This window comes from Lethenteron reissneri, chromosome 11 (assembly GCF_015708825.2).
Source record: "Lethenteron reissneri isolate LAM-NWPU_2019-01 chromosome 11, ASM1570882v1, whole genome shotgun sequence".
NCBI classification, from domain to species: Eukaryota; Metazoa; Chordata; class Hyperoartia; order Petromyzontiformes; family Petromyzontidae; genus Lethenteron; species Lethenteron reissneri.
In genome coordinates, this window is record NC_083789.1 from 1,025,559 (window position 1) to 1,045,958 (window position 20,400).

Below are 20,400 nucleotides of genomic sequence, written 5' to 3' on the forward strand. Positions count from 1 at the left end.
GTTACTACACCGCTGATGACGTCGTCGTTACTACGTCACTGATGACGTCGTCAGTTACTACGTCACTGACGACGTCGTCGTTACTACACCGCTGACGACGTCGTCGTTACTACACCGCTGACGACGTCGTCGTTACTACGTCACTGATGACGTCGTCGTTACTACGTCACTGACGACGTCGTCGTTACTATGTCACTGATGACGTCGTCGTTACTACACCGCTGACGACGTCGTCAGTTACTACGTCGCTGATGACGTCGTCGTTACTACGCCGCTGACGACGTCGTCAGTTACTACGTCACTGATGACGTCGTCGTTACTACGTCACTGGGTCGCTGGCATTGACGCCAAGTTGTGGGTGGGACCCGGAGTTCACGTCTCTTCACATCTGGAGCGTGGCCAACACCTCTCTGTGTGCTGTGACCTCATTTTGCTTGTACAGCATTCGCAGTGGAGTCCGTTTAATTGTAATTTGTGTTTAAAGTCAGAGATATGAAACTCGGAACTAGGCAAGCTTAACAATAACCCTTTATTAATCCACTGCTGGATGAAGGCCCCCTGACTCCTGTTGCACATGATGACTGTTTGACCATACTTCACCACGCTGGTCTGTGTGGGTTGAAGAAGGGGTGTCCAGGATTGGTTAAAATGTCACCGTGGCACTGATGTTAGCTGTGGCCGGGAATTGAACTCAGGCCGCCGGAGTGCATAATTGCAGTGCGATAACCATTGCACTACCACTCCACCCCGATGATACTGCACTAGCACTGAGCTGTGACGTATGACACTTATTCTCTGCCTATGACTCTAATTGTTAAACCATTTTTAATTTACTTTCACACCTTCTGTATGAGTGGCTTACTCTGGCCTCAGCGATTCTTTTATGTATCCTGCCCCAGTGTCTCCTTGACACAAGAGGTGGGTTAATGAGTTCCCAGTCAGTTGGGTGATTAATATTTAACACGCGACTATACGCCCAGACTGAAAGCGTAGAAAATAAATCAGTCGATCGATTTTAATTCTTCTTACGCGTGCGGTTCATGGAGTAATAGGCCAAGTTACAAAAACCTGCAGAACGTAGAAACAACCGTCCCTGATGTCCCCCCTCTCGCTCTCGGCTGGTGGTGATGGTTGTTCATCTGCTCCCCCGACAGAGATCGTGTCTCGAGCTGCTCGCCACGTGGACCTCCATGACTAGTGCAGCCATGTGACCTTGTCGCAGTCACGAGCCACATCCCCACCGCCGGCTTCCTTACCACGGACATCCTGGCTCATCAGAGCTTCTTAGCTCATCGGATTCCCCGTCCAAATAGCGATGTTGATTCTGATTGACCTATCACTGGTATTCCAACACGTGCTTAGTTGTCAATACAGATCCTTCTAGCTACTCGGCCTAAAACGAGTACCTGGTGCGGTGTGAGGGAGGCAAAGGCGGCCGGGCGTGGTTCTGACCACCAACACTCGTGTGTCGTTCCGGCCTCAATAGGTGCTCGCTAACAATACTTGCCCCGGCAGTGCATTCCGGCAATGAGGGGTGATCTCTGTCTTTGTGGTGGTGCGTGGTGGTGCATTGTGGCGTCGAGTCGATCTAAACCGGTGCTGGCTGCAGACTTCTCGTCGGAGCGTCTCCTGTGCTGCCAGGGTGCTCACACTCTTATCTTATCGAACATATCGGCTCGTACTTTTTTTGTATGGTGGGGGGGAGGGGGGGGCATTTGAGCCTCTTCTTCTTCTTCTTCTCCTCCTCCTTTGCTGGAGTGTTCAACCCACCGGGTCAAGTAGCCTGCCATGCAAATCACGGGCGCCGTGGGGGAACAGATGGCCGCGGAAGAAAGGAGCGCGTCTGGGGAGGAGCGCTCCATTGGGAGGGCGAGACGAATCGCGCTCCACACGCCCGCGAGCGAGTCCCTCTACCCCGGGCGACACAAACCCACACACTGCCACTCTCTCACTGCCACGTGTAGCCCTTTCCACCGTGGGTGCATCGTCGTCGTCGTCAGCGCGGGCAACATCTTCCTAAAGTTACTCGGAATGAATCTATCAAGCGGTGAAGATCACTTGAGATAGAGCGCAGGAGTTTCGCAGAGGCTTTCTGCCCGATTACAGGAACACAAAACTGGGCGCACGAATTAGGATACAAAGCCGAGGGGGTTGTCCCTTGACAGAGCAGCGCCTTTGTGCACACTGACACGCTTTGCTGCAGAAATCGGAAAAGCTGGGCAACGTCAGGATAATGTATACAGGCATTCTCTCCTTTGTGTTGATTGTAAACGTCTGTTTCTCATTCTTGGGTTAACTTAAACAATTCCATCTGTTTAAGCTCTCAACAATCAGATTCAGATATCTGCAAATGGAGCAAAAAAAAATCAGTGCAAACCAACGGCGGCTCCGTTATAGTGTTTCAATTACGGCTGGAGTTTGACGAGTTTCATGATAAACTTCGCGTTTGTACTATGTATGCAAAAGAATTATAATATTTGAGTAGATAATAAATAATCGTAAAGAGAACCTGAATATTTATATTATTAAATCCTCAAACCGTGTAGAAAAAACGTGCAGCCTGTCAAGGGCGAAGTTGTATTTTGCGTGATATTTTTTGTTTTTTGTTACAACTGATGGCACAGGGAACATTTTACAAAGCGAACGAGTATTTTACAAAGCAGCACAAATCGCACTCGACATATGGTGCCACACAAGGGCGAGTTTTGTTTCAGATGTTCTGTATAAAGCACATCAGATAATTCCTGATTAAGCAATGTAACGATTTTCCGAACTCACGAGTGGTGAGATCGATAGTGGATGAATCGCACAAAGCTATAACGCCACATGGCTACGCGTGCGACAATGGCTTGCGACAGCAAGGCAAAGAAATGCTGTAGCCAGGGCAGCAGGTGTGGGGCTGGCTTTGTCTGGCATGGCCGTATCCATTGATGGAATTCACGCAGTACGAGGCCTCTTGTTTATTAATGCCGTGGCCAATTTCTCTTCGATCCTGATACCACAATTAAATTATATAAACACGTACAACGACGCACACTCGAGTGTGTCTAAACCCTCTGCACCCTCACACGTGTATCTGGTGCACCACCCCATCCCTCACAACTCCCATCTGCTGCGAGACGCACAGGCAAGTGCCACTAGTGGCCCCGTGTTGACATCTGTGGCCGCTCGTCTCGAGGGCTCGCGGGGTTGGGGGAGTGCTCTGATCGCGTGGCCTCGCCTCCATTGGCTGGCCGCGTCGCAGACGATGATGGTGATGATGGTGGTGATGAAGATGGTGATGATGAAGATGGTGATGATGAACATGATGATGGTGAAGATGGTGATGAAGATGATGGTGGTGGTGATGAAGATGGTGATGATGAACATGATGATGGTGAAGATGGTGATGATGAAGATGATGGTGGCGATGAAGATGATGGTGGTGATGAAGATGATGGTGGTGATGAAGATGATGGTAATGAAGATGATGGTGGTGGTGAAGATGGTGATGATGGTGATGATGAAGATGGTGATGATGATGGTGGTGATGAAGATGGTGATGAAGATGAAGGTGATGGTGATGATGAAGATGGTGATGATGATGATGGTGGTGATGTATAAAAATGATGCGTGTCCAGATGGCTGGTTTTGTGTTGTCGCTTTTTCTTACGTTTAAAAGGATTACTTGAGATGTACTGTACACATACTGAGTGAATGTTACAGGTGTTTTTGTCAGCACATATAACACATGTTGACCTTCAATTAATACATAGAGCACCTTAAAAAATATTTTCAACGAACATTTTTAGACAAAGACACTACTGAATAGAAAATGTAATCCTTTTATAATGATCATCACCCATGTTCTATGCACTCCTGGATGAACGCAGGCTCTTTTTGTTCACCATCTTTCACGGTTCTCAGACGATACAATCCGTCTTGCTCCTGCACACGGGCTGATTTCATCACTCCATCTCTGCTGTGGTCGTTCCCTCAGGCACCTCACTACGTTGGCTGCCATTCCATTCCCCCGTCTTGTCCATCTGCCATCTCCCCTTCTCGATGTGTCCTGTCCAAGTCAACTTTGATAAACAATCAATGGCGTTGTCTCTTCTTGGCATCTGTTCTCTCATTCATCTGCTCCACTCTGTCTCGCAGTGTCGTTCCCAGCATGCTGCTGTGCGTACTTCAGCCTTTACAAGATGTTGTTCTTTCTCATGGTCCATGCATCCGACCCATGTGTCACAGCTGTGACGTTTGTGCAATGACTGAAATCTCTCACCTGATGTTGTTTCCGATTATTAAACACATTGTCAAAATCACCCCATTCTGCTGTCACCTCTGTTACTCCACATTGTGTCACCCCGGTCCGCCTGTAAGAATGCCCTCCAGATGTAAACTTCTTGTGTGTCTTTAAAGTCGAGTCCTCGTACACCATGGAGCTTGTGATGACTCCACGACCGATCCACCAACACAGAGGAAGAGGAGGAGGCGGCATCCCCATCACGGTGATGATGATGAGTCACCACTCCACTCCACGTGCATTCACCACCTGGCACATTCACTTTCTCAACGCGCGCAATCACAAAATCACAGCTGTTGCCGCTCACCAATCGGTGCATTCATACGAGACGTTCCACTGGAAACGGTTATCGGTTCCTGAATTTTTTTTACAAAACCGGTAATGAATTCTGAAAACGGTTACCGGTTTTTCCTGCTGTGTGTCCCCTAATCGGTTTCCGACGTACGGGGTGCGGTTTGCCGCGGTCCCTCTTGCTGTGTGTCCCCGAACCGGTCTGCGAGCGGGGTGCGGTTTGCCGCGGTCCCTCGCCCCGCGGAGAGACCCCGCGACTGTACCGAGTCGCACAACAAAGACGAAGTCCCCCGTGTAGCCTTCGCAGACTGCTGGGGCAAGTGCTGCTAGCGAGCAGCACCGCCTGTGAAGGCCAGCACTGTGGCACACGAGGGGGTGGGTGGCCAGCACCACGCCCGGCCGTCTTTGTCTTCCTAGTGGCGATGTTTACACAGCGCGCCAGGTACTCATTTGAGGCTGAGTCGACCTAGGGGAGGCCGAGGAGCGGTTCAGACAATCGTCTCCGGTGTTGGCCGTGAGCGGGAATCGAACTCGGGTCGCCAGGTTCGTAGCGCAACACTCCCGCTCCCCTACTGTGCCACAGCACTCCACTACACTCTCACTACAGCCTCATGAACTACACTCTCACTCAACTACACTCTCACTCACTACAGCCTCACTCACTACAGCCTCACCCAACTACAGCCTCACTCACTACAGCCTCACTCAACTACAGCCTCACTCACTACACTCTCACTTACTACACTCTCACTCACTACACTCTCACTCAACTACACTCTCACTCACTACAGCCTCACTCACTACAGCCTCACCCAACTACAGCCTCACTCACTACAGCCTCACTCACTACAGCCTCACCCAACTACAGCCTCACTCACTACAGCCTCACTCACTACAGCCTCACTCACTACACTCTCACTCACTACAGCCTCACCCAACTACAGCCTCACTCACTACAGCCTCACTCACTACAGCCTCACTCACTACAGCCTCACTCACTACAGCCTCACTCACTACAGCCTCACTCACTACACTCTCACTCACTACAGCCTCACTCAACTACAGCCTCATGAACTACACTCTCACTCACTACAGCCTCACCCAACTACAGCCTCACTCACTACAGCCTCACTCAACTACAGCCTCACTCACTACACTCTCACTCACTACAGCCTCACTCACTACAGCCTCACCCAACTACAGCCTCACTCACTACAGCCTCACTCACTACAGCCTCACTCACTACAGCCTCACTCACTACACTCTCACTCACTACAGCCTCACTCACTACAGCCTCACTCAACTACAGCCTCACTCACTACACTCTCACTCACTACACTCTCACTCACTACAGCCTCACCCAACTACACTCTCACTCACTACAGCCTCACTCACTACAGCCTCACTCACTACAGCCTCACTCACTACACTCTCACTCACTACAGCCTCACTCAACTACAGCCTCATGAACTACACTCTCACTCACTACAGCCTCACCCAACTACAGCCTCACTCACTACAGCCTCACTCAACTACAGCCTCACTCACTACACTCTCACTCACTACAGCCTCACTCACTACAGCCTCACCCAACTACAGCCTCACTCACTACAGCCTCACTCAACTACAGCCTCACTCACTACACTCTCACTCACTACAGCCTCACTCAACTACAGCCTCATGAACTACACTCTCACTCAACTACAGCCTCACTCACTACACTCTCACTCACTACAGCCTCACTCAACTACAGCCTCATGAACTACACTCTCACTCAACTACAGCCTCACTCAACTACAGCCTCACTCACTACACTCTCACTCACTACAGCCTCACTCAACTACAGCCTCATGAACTACACTCTCACTCAACTACAGCCTCACTCACTACACTCTCACTCAACTACACTCTCACTCAACTACAGCCTCACTCACTACACTCTCACTCAACTACACTCTCACTCAACTACAGCCTCACTCACTACAGCCTCACTCAACTACACTCTCACTCAACTACACTCTCACTCACTACACTCTCACTCACTACAGCCTCACTCAACTACAGCCTCATGAACTACACTCTCACTCAACTACACTCTCACTCACTACAGCCTCACTCACTACAGCCTCACCCAACTACAGCCTCACTCACTACAGCCTCACTCAACTACAGCCTCACTCACTACACTCTCACTCACTACAGCCTCACTCAACTACAGCCTCATGAACTACACTCTCACTCAACTACACTCTCACTCAACTACACTCTCACTCACTACAGCCTCACTCACTACAGCCTCACCCAACTACAGCCTCACTCACTACAGCCTCACTCAACTACAGCCTCACTCACTACACTCTCACTCACTACAGCCTCACTCAACTACAGCCTCATGAACTACACTCTCACTCAACTACACTCTCACTCAACTACACTCTCACTCAACTACACTCTCACTCACTACACTCTCACTCAACTACAGCCTCATTCAACTACTGCCTCACTCAACTACACTCTCACTCAACTACACTCTCACTCACTACAGCCTCACTCACTACAGCCTCATTCAACTACAGCCTCACTCACTACAGCCTCACTACAGCCTCACCCAACTACACTCTCACTCAACTACACTCTCACCCAACTACACGCGCACTCTGCACTGTGCTACGGTCCTACACAGCTACAGTCCCAGTGAGCTACAGTCCCAGTGAGCTACAGTCTGATGCACTATTCAGCACGAATTCCAATTGGATATAAAATTGGGTAAATTTTTAAATTTTTAATTGTAATATAAAGAAGATGATTCGAGCATTTACACGACGAACAGCTTGTACGGTATGTTGAAGTCATAACAAGTGCTGCCGAGTAGCTCTAGATCCTAGCGAGATCGAATCGCTTCGACCTCATGTCTCGACATCAGAATGCATGGTGTAGTTAGACGCGGCATCCCTTGCTGGCTGGGTCATGCATCCTCCACTAGTAGCCCCAGACCTGTGACATGTTCACAAAACTAACTTCACCTGCAGTCGTGAAATACTTGTACACTTTACTCAGGATGCCATGAGTGTGTTTTTTTCTGTTTTAGCGAATGCACGTGTTGAATTATTTTCGAATTTTAACGATCGATTTTTTTTGTTGTATCTGCTGTGTATCAGACGATGCACCCTGGACATGGCTGAGACTAAACCTCGGAGCTTTCTGTCTCCGTCTGTGCGACGCATGGTGTGTGAGCTGGGATTTGAGGACGTGCGGAGGTTCACCACTGAAGATGTCATCACCTCGCTTGGACTTGTCGACTGGGATGCTCTTCACTCTTGTGTCAAATACGATCCAGCCGGTACAACATCCGATCGCAAGCCTTTTACAAAATTGAAATGATACGCAGATATTCTTGGTTCGTTCGGTAAAGTCACGTAGAAGGGAAATAATAAAATAATAAATATGAAACATAATAGAAACAACTTAAGGGGTTTATTTTTCTTGCTTAGTTTTCACACCTGATGATGATTGCTTGTGTTGCAATCGAAACGTCGTGAGAATTTTTATTGTTTTATTTAGATTATTTCATTATTTCCCTTCTACGTGACTTTAAAAATAAGAAAAATAAAACATAATAAACATAATAAATAAAATGTTATTTTGTTATGTTTTATTTTTATTATTTATTATTTCCCTTCTACGTGACTTTACCGACAGAACCAAGAATATGAATCCCTGCAGTCACGAAAGCTTTAAATCGAAATTTAATACGAATATATCCAAGCACTGCACTTTAAAAGTAGAATTTCATGGGCATCCCAGGTTATTGTGTCATTGTGTCTTGCACTTTGTATTTTAGAGGCTAGTTGTCAAACGTGCATTGCAAGGTACCTTGAATGTGAAATGAATGCTCACACAAATATACAGGCGCTGAATACAGAAGTGTAATGGTGATACACTTGTTTACGTAATTTGTTCTATCGTTTTAAAAGTGATACTGGGAAAAAATAATGAATGCAAATTAGCTTCAATGCAGTAACTACGTTTGATAAATTCTAAGGTTTAAATATGCAGTGCACTGGCAAGATATTCCATTGTTTTGACAGAACGTTTAAAACAATTCTCACAAATATTTTTCACTCTTGCAAAGTCTCCTTCGTAGAAATGAGGACAAATGACTCTTTAATCTCTGTGTGGAATTACCTACCGAGCAGCAGACAATACAATGCATGTCTGGTACTGCCATTACCAGAACAGGGAGCAGCGACACTCGTGAGCGCTGCTGCCCTGTAAGGACATCGTAGCGCAGTGCTTTCTCAACCCCGATGGAGGATGTGTAGCTGTTACAAACTATACTGGTAGGAACCTCCTGGTTACACCAGCCCATAGGGGATTATTGTGTCCGTCGTGCAGGGAGGGGCTGGGTGGGGAGGGAGGGGCTGGGTGGGGAGGGGAAGGGCTGGGTGGGGAGGGTGGGGCTGGGTGGGGAGGGGCTGGGTGGGGGGTGGGGAGGGTGGGCTGGGTGGGGAGGGTGGGCTGGGTGGGGAGGGTGGGGCTGGGTGGGAGGGTGGGCTGGGTGGGGAGGGTGGGAGGGGTGGGGCTGGGTGGAGAGGGTGGGGAGGGGCTGGGTGGGCGGTGGGAGGGGTCGGGATGGGTGGGGAGGAGAGGGTGGGGAGGGGCTGGGTGGGGAAGCTGGGGCTGGGTGGGGGAGGGGAGGGGCTGGGTGGGAGGGGTGGGGCTGGGTGTGGAGGGGCTGGTCACCCCGTGGTGCCCTTATAAAACTCAACGTTTAACCTACTCACGCCGGCTTGTGCCCACCCTCACAGTCGGGCATATTTGCGGAATACACCACGCCACCGTTGACCCTGGCCATTGACCGAGCAACCCAACGTTCCTACCAGCTCCCTCCGCAGGAATGTGTTATCAGTGCAATCAAGTAAATCTGAGGCCGCCAAATCGGTATCAATCACATCTAGCTTGTCTATGAGATCACATGAAACATCATTTTGAGTAACCAGTGTGTAATGTTTATTTTTTCACGTTCACTATTCCAGGTGAAGATGTGGACTTTGTGGCAAGCGTCAGGGGTCTGGGCCCTGTGTGGCGTGCAGTGCACCGCTACCTGACGGCTCTCACGCGGGACCAGTGTGCCAGCGTCTACCACGAATGGCTCAGGTGGACCAACTGCCCACAGGTTAGCTGCTGCTGATGTGAACTCTGCACGAGGTAACTTGGTTTAATAGACGTTCCAAATACTGTTCATTAATTTTGACTTAAAACTTTCGTGACAGGCAGGAATTCATATTCTTTGGTTCTTTCGGTAAAGTCACATAGATAAAATAGAAAGTAATAAAATAAATAATAAAACCCAAAAACTGAAGACGTTTCGATCGCAACACAAGATGGAGATGACGACCACTTGTTTTGTGATCGAAACGTCGTGAGGTTTTTTTTCATTTTTATTATTTTTATTTAATTATTTTCTATTCCATGTGACTTTACCGAAGGAAACAAAGAATGCTGTTAATAAATGTTTGATATTTCATATATATATGTTTTGAGGCTGTGCAGCCTTTGTTTTTAGTTCACATTCCCCCAGCCCGTGTGTTCACCTCTATACCATATATTCTTAGTTACAGACTTGGCTCAATATGTGACAAAAAAACATTCCTTTGTTGATATGCATTTTTCACTAGCTTCACGCTTTTCCTCACAGCTCACGTGTTTATTGAGTGACAATTGAATCTTGGAATCACATTTGAGGGACATTTGATTTATTTTATATTTTTCGTAAATTATACAGAATATACATTGTGGCGATATTGTTTATTTTTCCATATTCATTGCTTAACTTGTGTTTATCCAGATTAAAAAATTCTGTACTAATTTTCTAATCTTAACCTGCTTGTACATCATATTTATGTACCATCAGTTTCTTCTTACACTTTCCTGTTATGTTAGAATGTGCATTGTTGTGTCCAGATTTCTTGCAAGACATACTGTGTAATAGCACTCTATGTTTGTTAAAGGATGAAACATTTCCCCTCAATTTTCACTTTTTTACGAGCTTAAATTGATCTTTTTTGCAAATTTAAACTAAAATATGAAATGCAAGGCATTTAACTGCTCGTTGTTTCTTTATAGGAATTTGTGAATTGCTTTCAACTCCTGGATGGTGTGGAGCCCACGGGAACTAATTTATGTCTGTTGAAGGTGACTGCTTTCTTGGAGAGAGCACTGGGAGATGTGAGTTCTCAGTTTCCTCCTTTACTTCATGGAGCCTTGCAATTCGGTCTCATTGCACGTTCCGAGTACTCTTCTGAGTCTTGTGCATTTGTGTTTTGAAGAACGATACTAATATCCACAATGCAATGCACAGGCCTACCTGTTGGTCGGAAAAGAGTGCCCTTTCTTGCTTCGTGACTTGCTGGCCTCAAGCGAACTGGCTTCCATCTTTGGCAAGAACAAAGTGAGTAATGCTTTGCATAACCGATAGACCATTTTGTAATAATTGCATCATGAACAAGTCATGAATTAATGTTCTACTTTTAAACGTGCTGATGTAGTGCTGCACTGCATCTGCTGTTAGATGGACGTTTTGCGAGTGCTGCTGGGCTCTCCACAAAGCCTGAACCTCCGGAATGTCCTGTGGCATGGATTTGCTGCCCCAGGAGAAGTGGGCCCTATGTGAGTGAGAATGCACGGCCATGCGGTGTTGTCATGAACGTGAGGCACTTGCAATGTAACCATAATTTATTACGCAAGACTGCATTACCACATACCAAAATAACCATCATTCAATAAAGTACATTACACGGCCATGGTAAAGTATGTTCAAGTACCCTCCGTTGCATGACGTGGGTGGGCCTTCATCCAGTAGTGGATTGACAAGGGCTTTACATTATTTTAGTCATTTTAGAATTGACTTTCTCTCATCTACAACTGACATACCTCTCTGGAACACTGTGTGAAATGGTGTTAGAGTGATGGACTCGCCCTGTTGTTTTGGCAATGTGTATGCGTCATGCGTTTTGCGTTACGCTGTAGGTACGGGTCGGCTCTCCTCTTGATTGCAGCGAGTCTGGGATTTTGCCTGGGGGAGTTTCTTAGCCGGCAGAGGGCCTTGACGCTGACTCACCGGCCTTCCTTCACGCTGCCAGAGCTGAGCGAGATGCTTGTTTTCCCAGGTGATGCTCCTTCAGAATCTTCTGGACGTAAAATCAAACAGCTTTATTGACACTTGCATCCATGTTCGGGTTAGGGTCTTCGCCTACCAAAGATACCTTCTTCTCCAACCGACGCAGTCCGCTGCTTTTCGATCCGACAGATGGCAGAGAGACTACAACCCTGATTGCTGTTTTACATCGGCAAACAAGAACGCACAGCCCCTGCACGCAACACGAAAAATCCTGCCAGATTCCTGCACAGCCGGCTTCACAAGCCTTGGTCCACATTGGGATTGCAGTTCCGTTGGTGTCGTTGAAACCAAGAACTCGATGGAATTTCCGGACAGCGATTTTTCCAAAATTCACTGCTGAAATTGAGGACAAGATTGAGAGCATTGAACCTGACCCACAGAATTTAAACGGTTCTTTCAAGCAATCAAAGCCACTGCCACAAATAACGAATCCTGTGGCCATCGAAAGCCTATTCACAGTGTTGGCTCCCGGGGAATTACGTCCACACAGGCTACCCAACGCAGCATTAAAATCAGCATACGGTGTCAAGCTCTACATTAGTCTGTGTTTTGAGAACTACATACAATATAATATCACGCAGCTTTAAATACGAGCAGCCTACAGTCCTAACTAACACTCGTTTTCATTGTTTCTGTTGTGTGTCCCTTTCAGACATTGACGAGGAGGAGTTGTGTGTGATGGAGCAGCTCATCGGCAGCTCCACATTCGTACCCGAGCCGATGGAACCTCAGTGGAGGGCAGCTGTTCAGGCCTACAGGCATCACAGGTACTCCACTTTGGCCCTTAAAATAGTAAATGCTCTTTATAACAAACAATAATTTTACCTTAAATCCTTCTGATGTGTAGCGACACATCACTTCTTTTGGAGTGGAGGAAGGCGTTTTACTGTGACTTCTGACTTGAAGTGCCGTTTAATTGAATGATGTTAAGAATGTTGTTCTATCTTCTTGGTTCTTTCGGTAAAGTCACGTAGAAGGGAAATGATTAAATAATAAAAATAAAACATAATCAAATACAATTCTCACGACGTTTCGGCCACAACGCAAGCAGCCATCCTCAGGTGAAGAACAGGGCTGTCGGAAAGACGGCGTCTGAATGAGCACCACCAAGCTTGGCAGCGTATATTTAAGCTGGGTTAGAGGAGGAGAGCGCCTTAGAGTCGCGGCAACCAATAAGATGAACCCCTGCAGTCACGAAAGCTTTAAATCGAAATGTTGTTCTACTCGATGCTCGCGTGCCAGGTTCTTTGACTGTGTGGTGCTGCTGCTGCCTCAGCTAGAGATGGGGCTGAGGGCAACATTCGCGCGTGTGAATTCCTGCCCCGAGAGGCTTCTCACAGCAGAGGTGAGGCTTGTTTCAACCCACGCGCTGCTGTCGATGAACTCAACATGGCCTCCAATCACATGGCGCTCAACATTTCGCTTCAACCGGGAGGGTGGGGGAGCCTATGTCCAAGTCCCCGGGGATGCGCCCGATCTCGTCAGATGTCAGAATTGAACCAGGGCTTGAGCCTGGATGGTGCTTGGATGGGCTACCACCCTACACAGCAGGCTGTTATACGTTGTCCGGCTAATTGGTGGGCACCAGGGGGTTGTGTAGAAAAGGCCATTGTTGTACTGCACTTGTAGTCTCCCTGCATTCACCAACCCAGCACTGACCAGCGTGGCAAGGTATTGTCACATAACCCCATGACCTGCACAGTGTAGGGAGGCCGTCATCCAGCAGTGGATTGACAGAAGGCTTAACACTTGCAGGGTGAAGGTTGTGTGTTCTAAAGGGTTCGGTGCATCAATTGGCCTGATGTTCAGAGCTTGCCCAGTGTGTGGTACGCGTGCTCGCAGGCGAGTTCACCTGTTGTGGTTTGAGACACTTCAATGACCGTATAGAAATTACTCCTTTGGCCAACTTTGCATGAAGTACAGAGCATTTCCACGGCATTACTAATTACTTGCTAGAAACCTACACACTCCAATGGTATCAGCTAAGTATTAAATGACTATTGTTGACGACTCACAAAGTGGTACCCGTTTTATAGGCCCTGGAGAGATAATGGGATGGGTCCACTCCCGATTCGGGTTTGATGCCACAACTTTGAGACGGCGAGGGGGGAGTGCTACCGCAGTAGCGCCACATCTCTAGAGATGCAAGGTTGAAGGCCTGTATGGAAGATGTGTTAAGGGGGAGACACTTGGGGTCACTGTGATGTATAAGATGCCTACAGTGAAGAGATGTACTCTCTCTCTTCCAGAGCACGGTCTTGTACACAACGTTTGACGAGGTGAGTGCAACACGGTTTTTGATCAATCTGAACAAATCACTTTCTTTTTGGGTCGGATATTTTAAGGAAACAATTTGCAATGCGTCATTACGATGCACTTTAATCCCCGTTCCATGTGTGGAAAATGAATTTGATATTACGTGAGTCGTGATGCTTATAATAATGCTTGTTGTATGATTGTGTGTTTAGATACTGGAGGATACGTTTAACGGGGGCAACAACCTTTTACCAGAAGAGCTAGGCAATCCACTCATGGTAAACTTGTATGAATGTGTGCTCTCAAATAATGTGCTGTTCATTTTTTAAATTATTATACGTGGTTTGTGTTTCTTTAAAAGCTAGAACGAGTCCCACAATTCACGCACGATGCACATAAAGTACTCATCCTTGAAGCTACCTGAGGCAGGCCGGCTCACAACTGCTGCATGTGAGATGGCGTTAGGGTCATGGTGCAGATGGAATACTCCTGTATGCACGTTATAGCGAAAACACAATGCTCCTCTGCGGGATTTTAAACGGAGCTAATATCCAAATGTGCACCACTGCCAACCACAGTAACACCCAATCATTTGTTTAAATTCCAAACGGTGTGTGTTGCTTTGTGTGTGTGCAGGACATTCTCTTGGATCTGCTGAGTTACCAGGAAGGTCCCCGGCTCCGTGACCACCTCAGCCATGGGGAGGTTCCCGTGCCCATGGTCCCCGGGCCTGTGGCTGCTCACGTCCTGTCGGTCGCTCTGCTGCTGCTGCTGCTGGGCAGGTGCTGTGCACGAGGCCACGGCACGCTGCAGGTGCGTCCCCCTGGCACCTGCAAACATTGTCCTATCTTATATACATATTTAGTTTTTAAATAGCGCCATATTCCAAGGCACTTTACATACATGAGATGGTCGTGGTGGAGATAAAGGGTGGGGTTATTAAAAGTGGTGGTGTAGTTATGGTGACGGGAGAACAGGCAGGAGATGTGAAGGAGGGGTTGGGGAAGGCCTGGTCAAGGCTGGGGGGCGTGAGGGTAGAGAGTCGCAGTAACACGGCCGAGGGAGTAGAGACGGGAGCTGCTTTCAGGGAGCAACAGAAGCAGGTTCGTGAAGGTGATTGTCCGTTGGCACTCGACGCGTTTGTTGTGAACGCGAGGACGGGAAAGAAGGGGGTGGTGTTGTCTCATTATTTAATAAACGTGTGTGTGTGTGTGTGTAGTGTGTGTATATTGTGTGTGTATTGTGTGTATATTTTGTGTATACCGTACACTGTGTGTACTGTGTATATTGTGTATATAGTGTGTGTGTGTTTTGTCACAATGTGTGTAATGGTTGCTTTCATCTTGTTTCAGGACAATGGATACGTCAAAGCGCTCCTGAGCGTTATGGACACATACCGTTCTGTGTTCCATCCTGTTGGGAGACTCACACTACAGGTGAGCTGCTGTGCAGGTGAGGAGCGTAGCTGTGGCGCTGGCGTTGGAGAGAAACCTTCGGAGTTTCACGCGTGCAATAATATGTTTACATGTTTATTAATTTGCTTGGTAACCTTGTGCGCTTTATTTATAGATATCCGAGTGTGTGTCTTCATTGAGAATGTGGAAAGACATTCATGGACCGAGTGAGGAAGATTTGGATTCAGAGTGGAGGTAGGAAGCACGTTATACGTGACCCGCTAGTTACACATGGCGGGTGACGTTTTGGGCAATCGCCCTTCTTCAGAACACGCAGTGTTATTGACAAACTTGTTGATTTTTTAAGTATTATTTAAGATTTTTCATCGTCTCTCTTGCCTAAATAATGCTTTGCAATGTCATTTGGGTTTGTTTTTCCCTTAGCAATTGCGCTGAGGGAGCAGATTCCACGCGGAGTTGTGTGATGAATATGTTAACATCAGCTCAGGAGCCTGTGCCCTGCTTAGTAACGAGGGAGGCGAGCGGCTCCTGGCTACGTGACGGCGGCGATGGCGAGCGGACGAGTTCAGGAGATGAGCGACGTGGCGCTGCCACCCGTCAGGGACAGGGCGGCTCAAAGGAGCACGGAGCGGAGGACTGCCCCGCTGCTCCAGAGCAGCAGCAGCAGCAGCAGCAGCGGCAGCAGCAGCAGCGTCCCTCCGCTCAAAGACGCTTCTTCGTCAGCCAAGCGCAGTGGCTTGTCCAGCCAGAGGAAGGCCACCGTCTCCTCGCCAGCATCCAGCAGCAGCACGCTCAGCTCCTCAGGTCTTGTGCCATGGTTATGAGTTGTATTAGAACATGGAATAAGGTGCTGTATACATCTATATATATACGATAACTTGTTTGTTGTGGGCAGGAAGCATTACTGAGGAAGGTAACAGGGTTTGCACCGATTTAATAAAAGAGTTGCTGATTGTTTGGCATTTCGGATACTCGGCATTTTTTTAATTTCAAAACCAACATTATTTGTACACTTTGTACTGGTATGAAAAGTAATATATTATCAGAATATGCTTTGAGTTCATCAGCAGTGGATTGACAAAGGACTAAAACGTATTATAAAAATGGTAAATTACTCATGATTGTAATTAATGCAATGCATTTAAATAGCCGATTTTTTTTTTATAATGATGTGAAAGATAAGTTGGGTTAGTACTTAAATCGGGGATTGCCTGAGGATACCGCTCATGTGAGCCATGGCTGGAAATTGAATTCGGGTCAACCGTTCATAGCACAGTGCACTTACCGGTGCATCACCGCTCCCCAATTTTTTATAATTTCATCATCATCCCAATTCATACTTATTGGGCCAAAAGTTACATACGTAAGTCCTCGCTTTACGCGTGCTCACACGACGCGATTTAGCTATAACGCTGTTCTTCCAATCGGGAACACTTGGCACAACACGGGACGCACACCGTTATAACAGTTTCTGAGCGGTTGACGATGAACTTTCTTGATCTGCGCAGCTGAGCGGTACGATACAGAACGTGGAGTGATGCAGTAACGCGGCGGCGTACTCTCAGTTATTTGTCCCGCCATCTTATTGTGTGTGCGTACAGCGTATCTCCACAAACTTTATTGTTACTTTATTTATGGGGAAACAGTTTTTGCTTAACGAGGCATCTACCTCCTTAAACGAGGACTCACCATATGACTATCTCGTATATGTGGTTGTGTAAACCTGGAACAGTTGCGCTCCGTGGTTTGACCCTTTGCTTTTGACGTGCAGCTTCCCTGTCCCACCGACGCGGCAGCAGCCGCGAGTGGCGCTGGAAGCGGTGGCGTTGCTGCGGAGCGTGGCGCGCCACTGCCTCGCGGTTCTCTGCACACACGGTGGACGGAGCCGCCTCGCGGCACGACCAGTGGCTCAGGAAAGAGCTGCGCTCCCGGCAGAGAACCAACTACCTGCGCATGCTGAAGAGGTAACGGATGACACGTGCTCTGACATCATAGCGGGGTGTGCTTTCATTCTCGGGACCCTTCACGTTCCCTCTGAAACGATACATTATTTGGGGTGATTGAGGTTACCTTGGGGTTTGTGATAAAATTGTCGGCATCAGCCAGGCTTGATGCGTGCCAATGTAACTGTGATTCATACCGCAAGCAAAGACAGTGTAGTACTCCTTAAATTGCAGATCTGGGGGGCAATTCATGAGGTGGAGGAAATCGTCATTTTCTCACCTACTAGAAACAAAAACTGGTTTTGTAGAAATATTGCCTGAAACCAGCACTGCCATGCTGTGGACTTGTACATTTGTACTGTGGTTAAATCTAGCATTGGCAAAAATTAATGTTGTTGAACTAGTGACGATTCTTCATGCTTTGTTACGTCATCATCTGACTTGGAATGCTTGGATGTTGCCACGTACTTACCTCACATAGTTCCAGGCATATCTTGTTACGACGGCCTACCCTCAAAGTGTGTGAATTAACGCACGCTTCGCGATGACTCCCCCAGTGTCCCCAGCCTGTCGCGTGCCCTGTGGGTGGTAACCGCCACTGTGGTGTGGCAGCTTCACCGCCTGCCTCGCCTGTCCACCTGCCACCCACGAACCTCACAGAAGCACATCAGGTACCTGTGAGTGCTCGCAAGATACGGACCATGGAATCTAGTCTTATTTATATTTCCAGAGCGCCTTCACTCAACCCGCTTGACATAGCTTACTAAATGGTGACAGAATGGAATGATGCAGTTGACCGGTGGCATGTGCAAGGGCTGAAGAATGTGGTAGCGGTGGAGGCGTACTTGGGGATCACAAAAGGGGAGGGACTGGGAAGGAGTGGAGTGTCGAGGGGAGGGAAGAGGTGAGGCTTTAATAGAGAAACTGAAGGAGATTAGGAGGGGGGATGCTTTATGCCCAAGGGAAGTTTATTCCAGTGGAGGGGGGCAAGGAGGGAGAATGACCGAAAAAGGGATTGGGCACGGGGAGGAGAGACAGAGAAGGTTGGGAAAGAAAAGGACGAGAGGGGGGATATAGAAGCAGATGAGGGAGGCAAGATGAGGTGGGGCAAGGCCATGAAGAGATGTAAATACTCGCGTCCAGCAGCACCCGAGCCCACCTCCTATGGGCCAGGGTGCTGCTGGGAGCAACCGAGGCCCAGTGAGTGAACACAATGACGGGTTGCTCTGGGAAAAATACTTGACGGCCCACGACATCTCATCGTCCAGCGAGGACTGCTTTTTTTGAAAGGCCGATTACATGGATTCAAAAACTTGATTGTGAAGCTCATTGTGCAGCCAGTCTGTGAGATGACAATAACGGATTTAGAAGTGGTCCAATAAAGCAGGCCTGGGTTATCGTAAATTACATTTGGGATATCAAGTGTTTCCACGATACCCTCTCAATTACGGAATTTGCTAACATGTGATGTTGCTCCTTTACATTCTAGGTTATTAAAAGGAGTTCTTCAATGCATGGAGAACCTGGTGATCTACACCAGCCCCAGCAAGAACAAGTGGGCAGAAACCGCAGAACTTCTTGACAAGCTGTACACTGCCGTGCACCTGTCGCTGCATCACCTCCCAAGCCAGCACGGAGCCAGCGGTGTCGGCGCTCCACAGTGAGCGGGGCACCACGGCGACTCGGGGCGTCGCTTGGTGGTTCTTCATCCGCCCATGGAAATGGTTGTACACATCGTCGTTCGTAGGCATGAAATAACCCAATGCCCTGATCCTTTGAGTTTTAATGAACTGTTATTTGTGGTTGTGATCTTAATCAAGAATCTATTGTCTAATTTCGTAGTCTTGTTGGTTCCGTTGTGATCTCTATCCGAAAACCGGATGCATTCCACAGTATGGAGGGACCTTTGTCGAAGTTAATGTATTTACTCAGAAAATGTCATCATGCTCATCTTGTTTATACCAGATTTAAATCTTCATAACCAAATACATCCGACACAAATCTCAAATTATATGCCAATAATCAACACGAGATGCTCTTTCGTCCATGATACTTCACAAACCTGGAATAAGCTCTTCTAAATTTAGCAATGTCCTCTCAATTGGTTTTCTACAATAAACGGAATTTGATGCGAGTATAATTTTTACATAAAGTTTGATTGGCTTTTATTTCGTCTTTATATTACAGATTTGTGTTATCTTGCACGGTAAAATGCTTAACTAGTATTGTGTATAATTTAAGGATTTGTGGATATTTCGTTTTTAGTTTGCTCCTTGTTTTTGTATTATTACATTTTGCTCCTTTGTTAGAACTGTTTTTTTGATGGTCGGTGTCGCCACCCACTGGGCATCTTCTGAACATCCGCGACTTCCTGGAGGTCTCGGAATGTGCAGTTTCTGGGGTGGGGTGCACAGCACGGGGCCCCCACCACTTCCTCTCCCCGAGACAAGCTGCTCCACATCGTGCCCTCACGACTTACGAGCAAAACCAGAAACAGGTAGCAGCAAAGCCATTAGGGGACAGACTCCCTCTCCAAGAACACTTTTTTGGAGAAGCGGAGAGGTTGGAATCACGATTTTTGTTTAGGTGTCAATGCCCCCCAGAAGTGCGAAAGAAAACCAGGGTGGTCCAGAGAAACCAATGCATACAAGGGGTTAATATTCAAAGGTGCCACAGACGGATTCATGAACCCGTTGCTGCAAGCCAATTTCTGGTCACCTTGCTGGCCCAGTTAATAGACACTTCACAAACATGATATGCCATTTAATCCAAAGTGTGCACCAACACGTGGCTCTGCTGATGACACAAGTTTGAAGAAAATGTGTGATCACGTTGAATTTAGATTTCACGCTATACATCGTTCCCACTTGAAATAAATTAGGTGAAAGTATTCTCTATAATGCAACCATATGGGGTCCGATTGGGGATCACCTCTTTTTGCAGCAGATGCTTGTTTCTATGTGGTCATTCAGGTGCCCTTCAATGACAGGTCACTCATTGTGCATGTCATTTTATAGTTTGTGTATTGGG

General features: G+C 47.5%; 1 protein-coding gene across 1 annotated transcript; it reads left to right on the forward strand.

Annotated features, from left to right (window-relative positions):
- Positions 1-4,299: 4,299 nt before the first annotated feature.
- ERMARD (ER membrane associated RNA degradation) lies at positions 4,300-20,275 on the forward strand. The gene is given in 19 exon segments (XM_061549722.1): positions 4,300-5,119; positions 7,735-7,916; positions 9,613-9,752; positions 10,703-10,804; positions 10,938-11,027; positions 11,148-11,245; positions 11,606-11,745; positions 12,409-12,523; positions 12,999-13,101; positions 14,006-14,035; positions 14,225-14,290; positions 14,649-14,825; positions 15,365-15,448; positions 15,582-15,661; positions 15,851-16,231; positions 17,199-17,289; positions 17,291-17,391; positions 17,928-18,041; positions 18,860-20,275. Coding segments are annotated over 18 exon segments (2,253 nt in total). The 5' UTR covers positions 4,300-5,119; positions 7,735-7,750; the 3' UTR covers positions 19,035-20,275.
- The last annotated feature ends 125 nt before the right edge of the window (positions 20,276-20,400 follow it).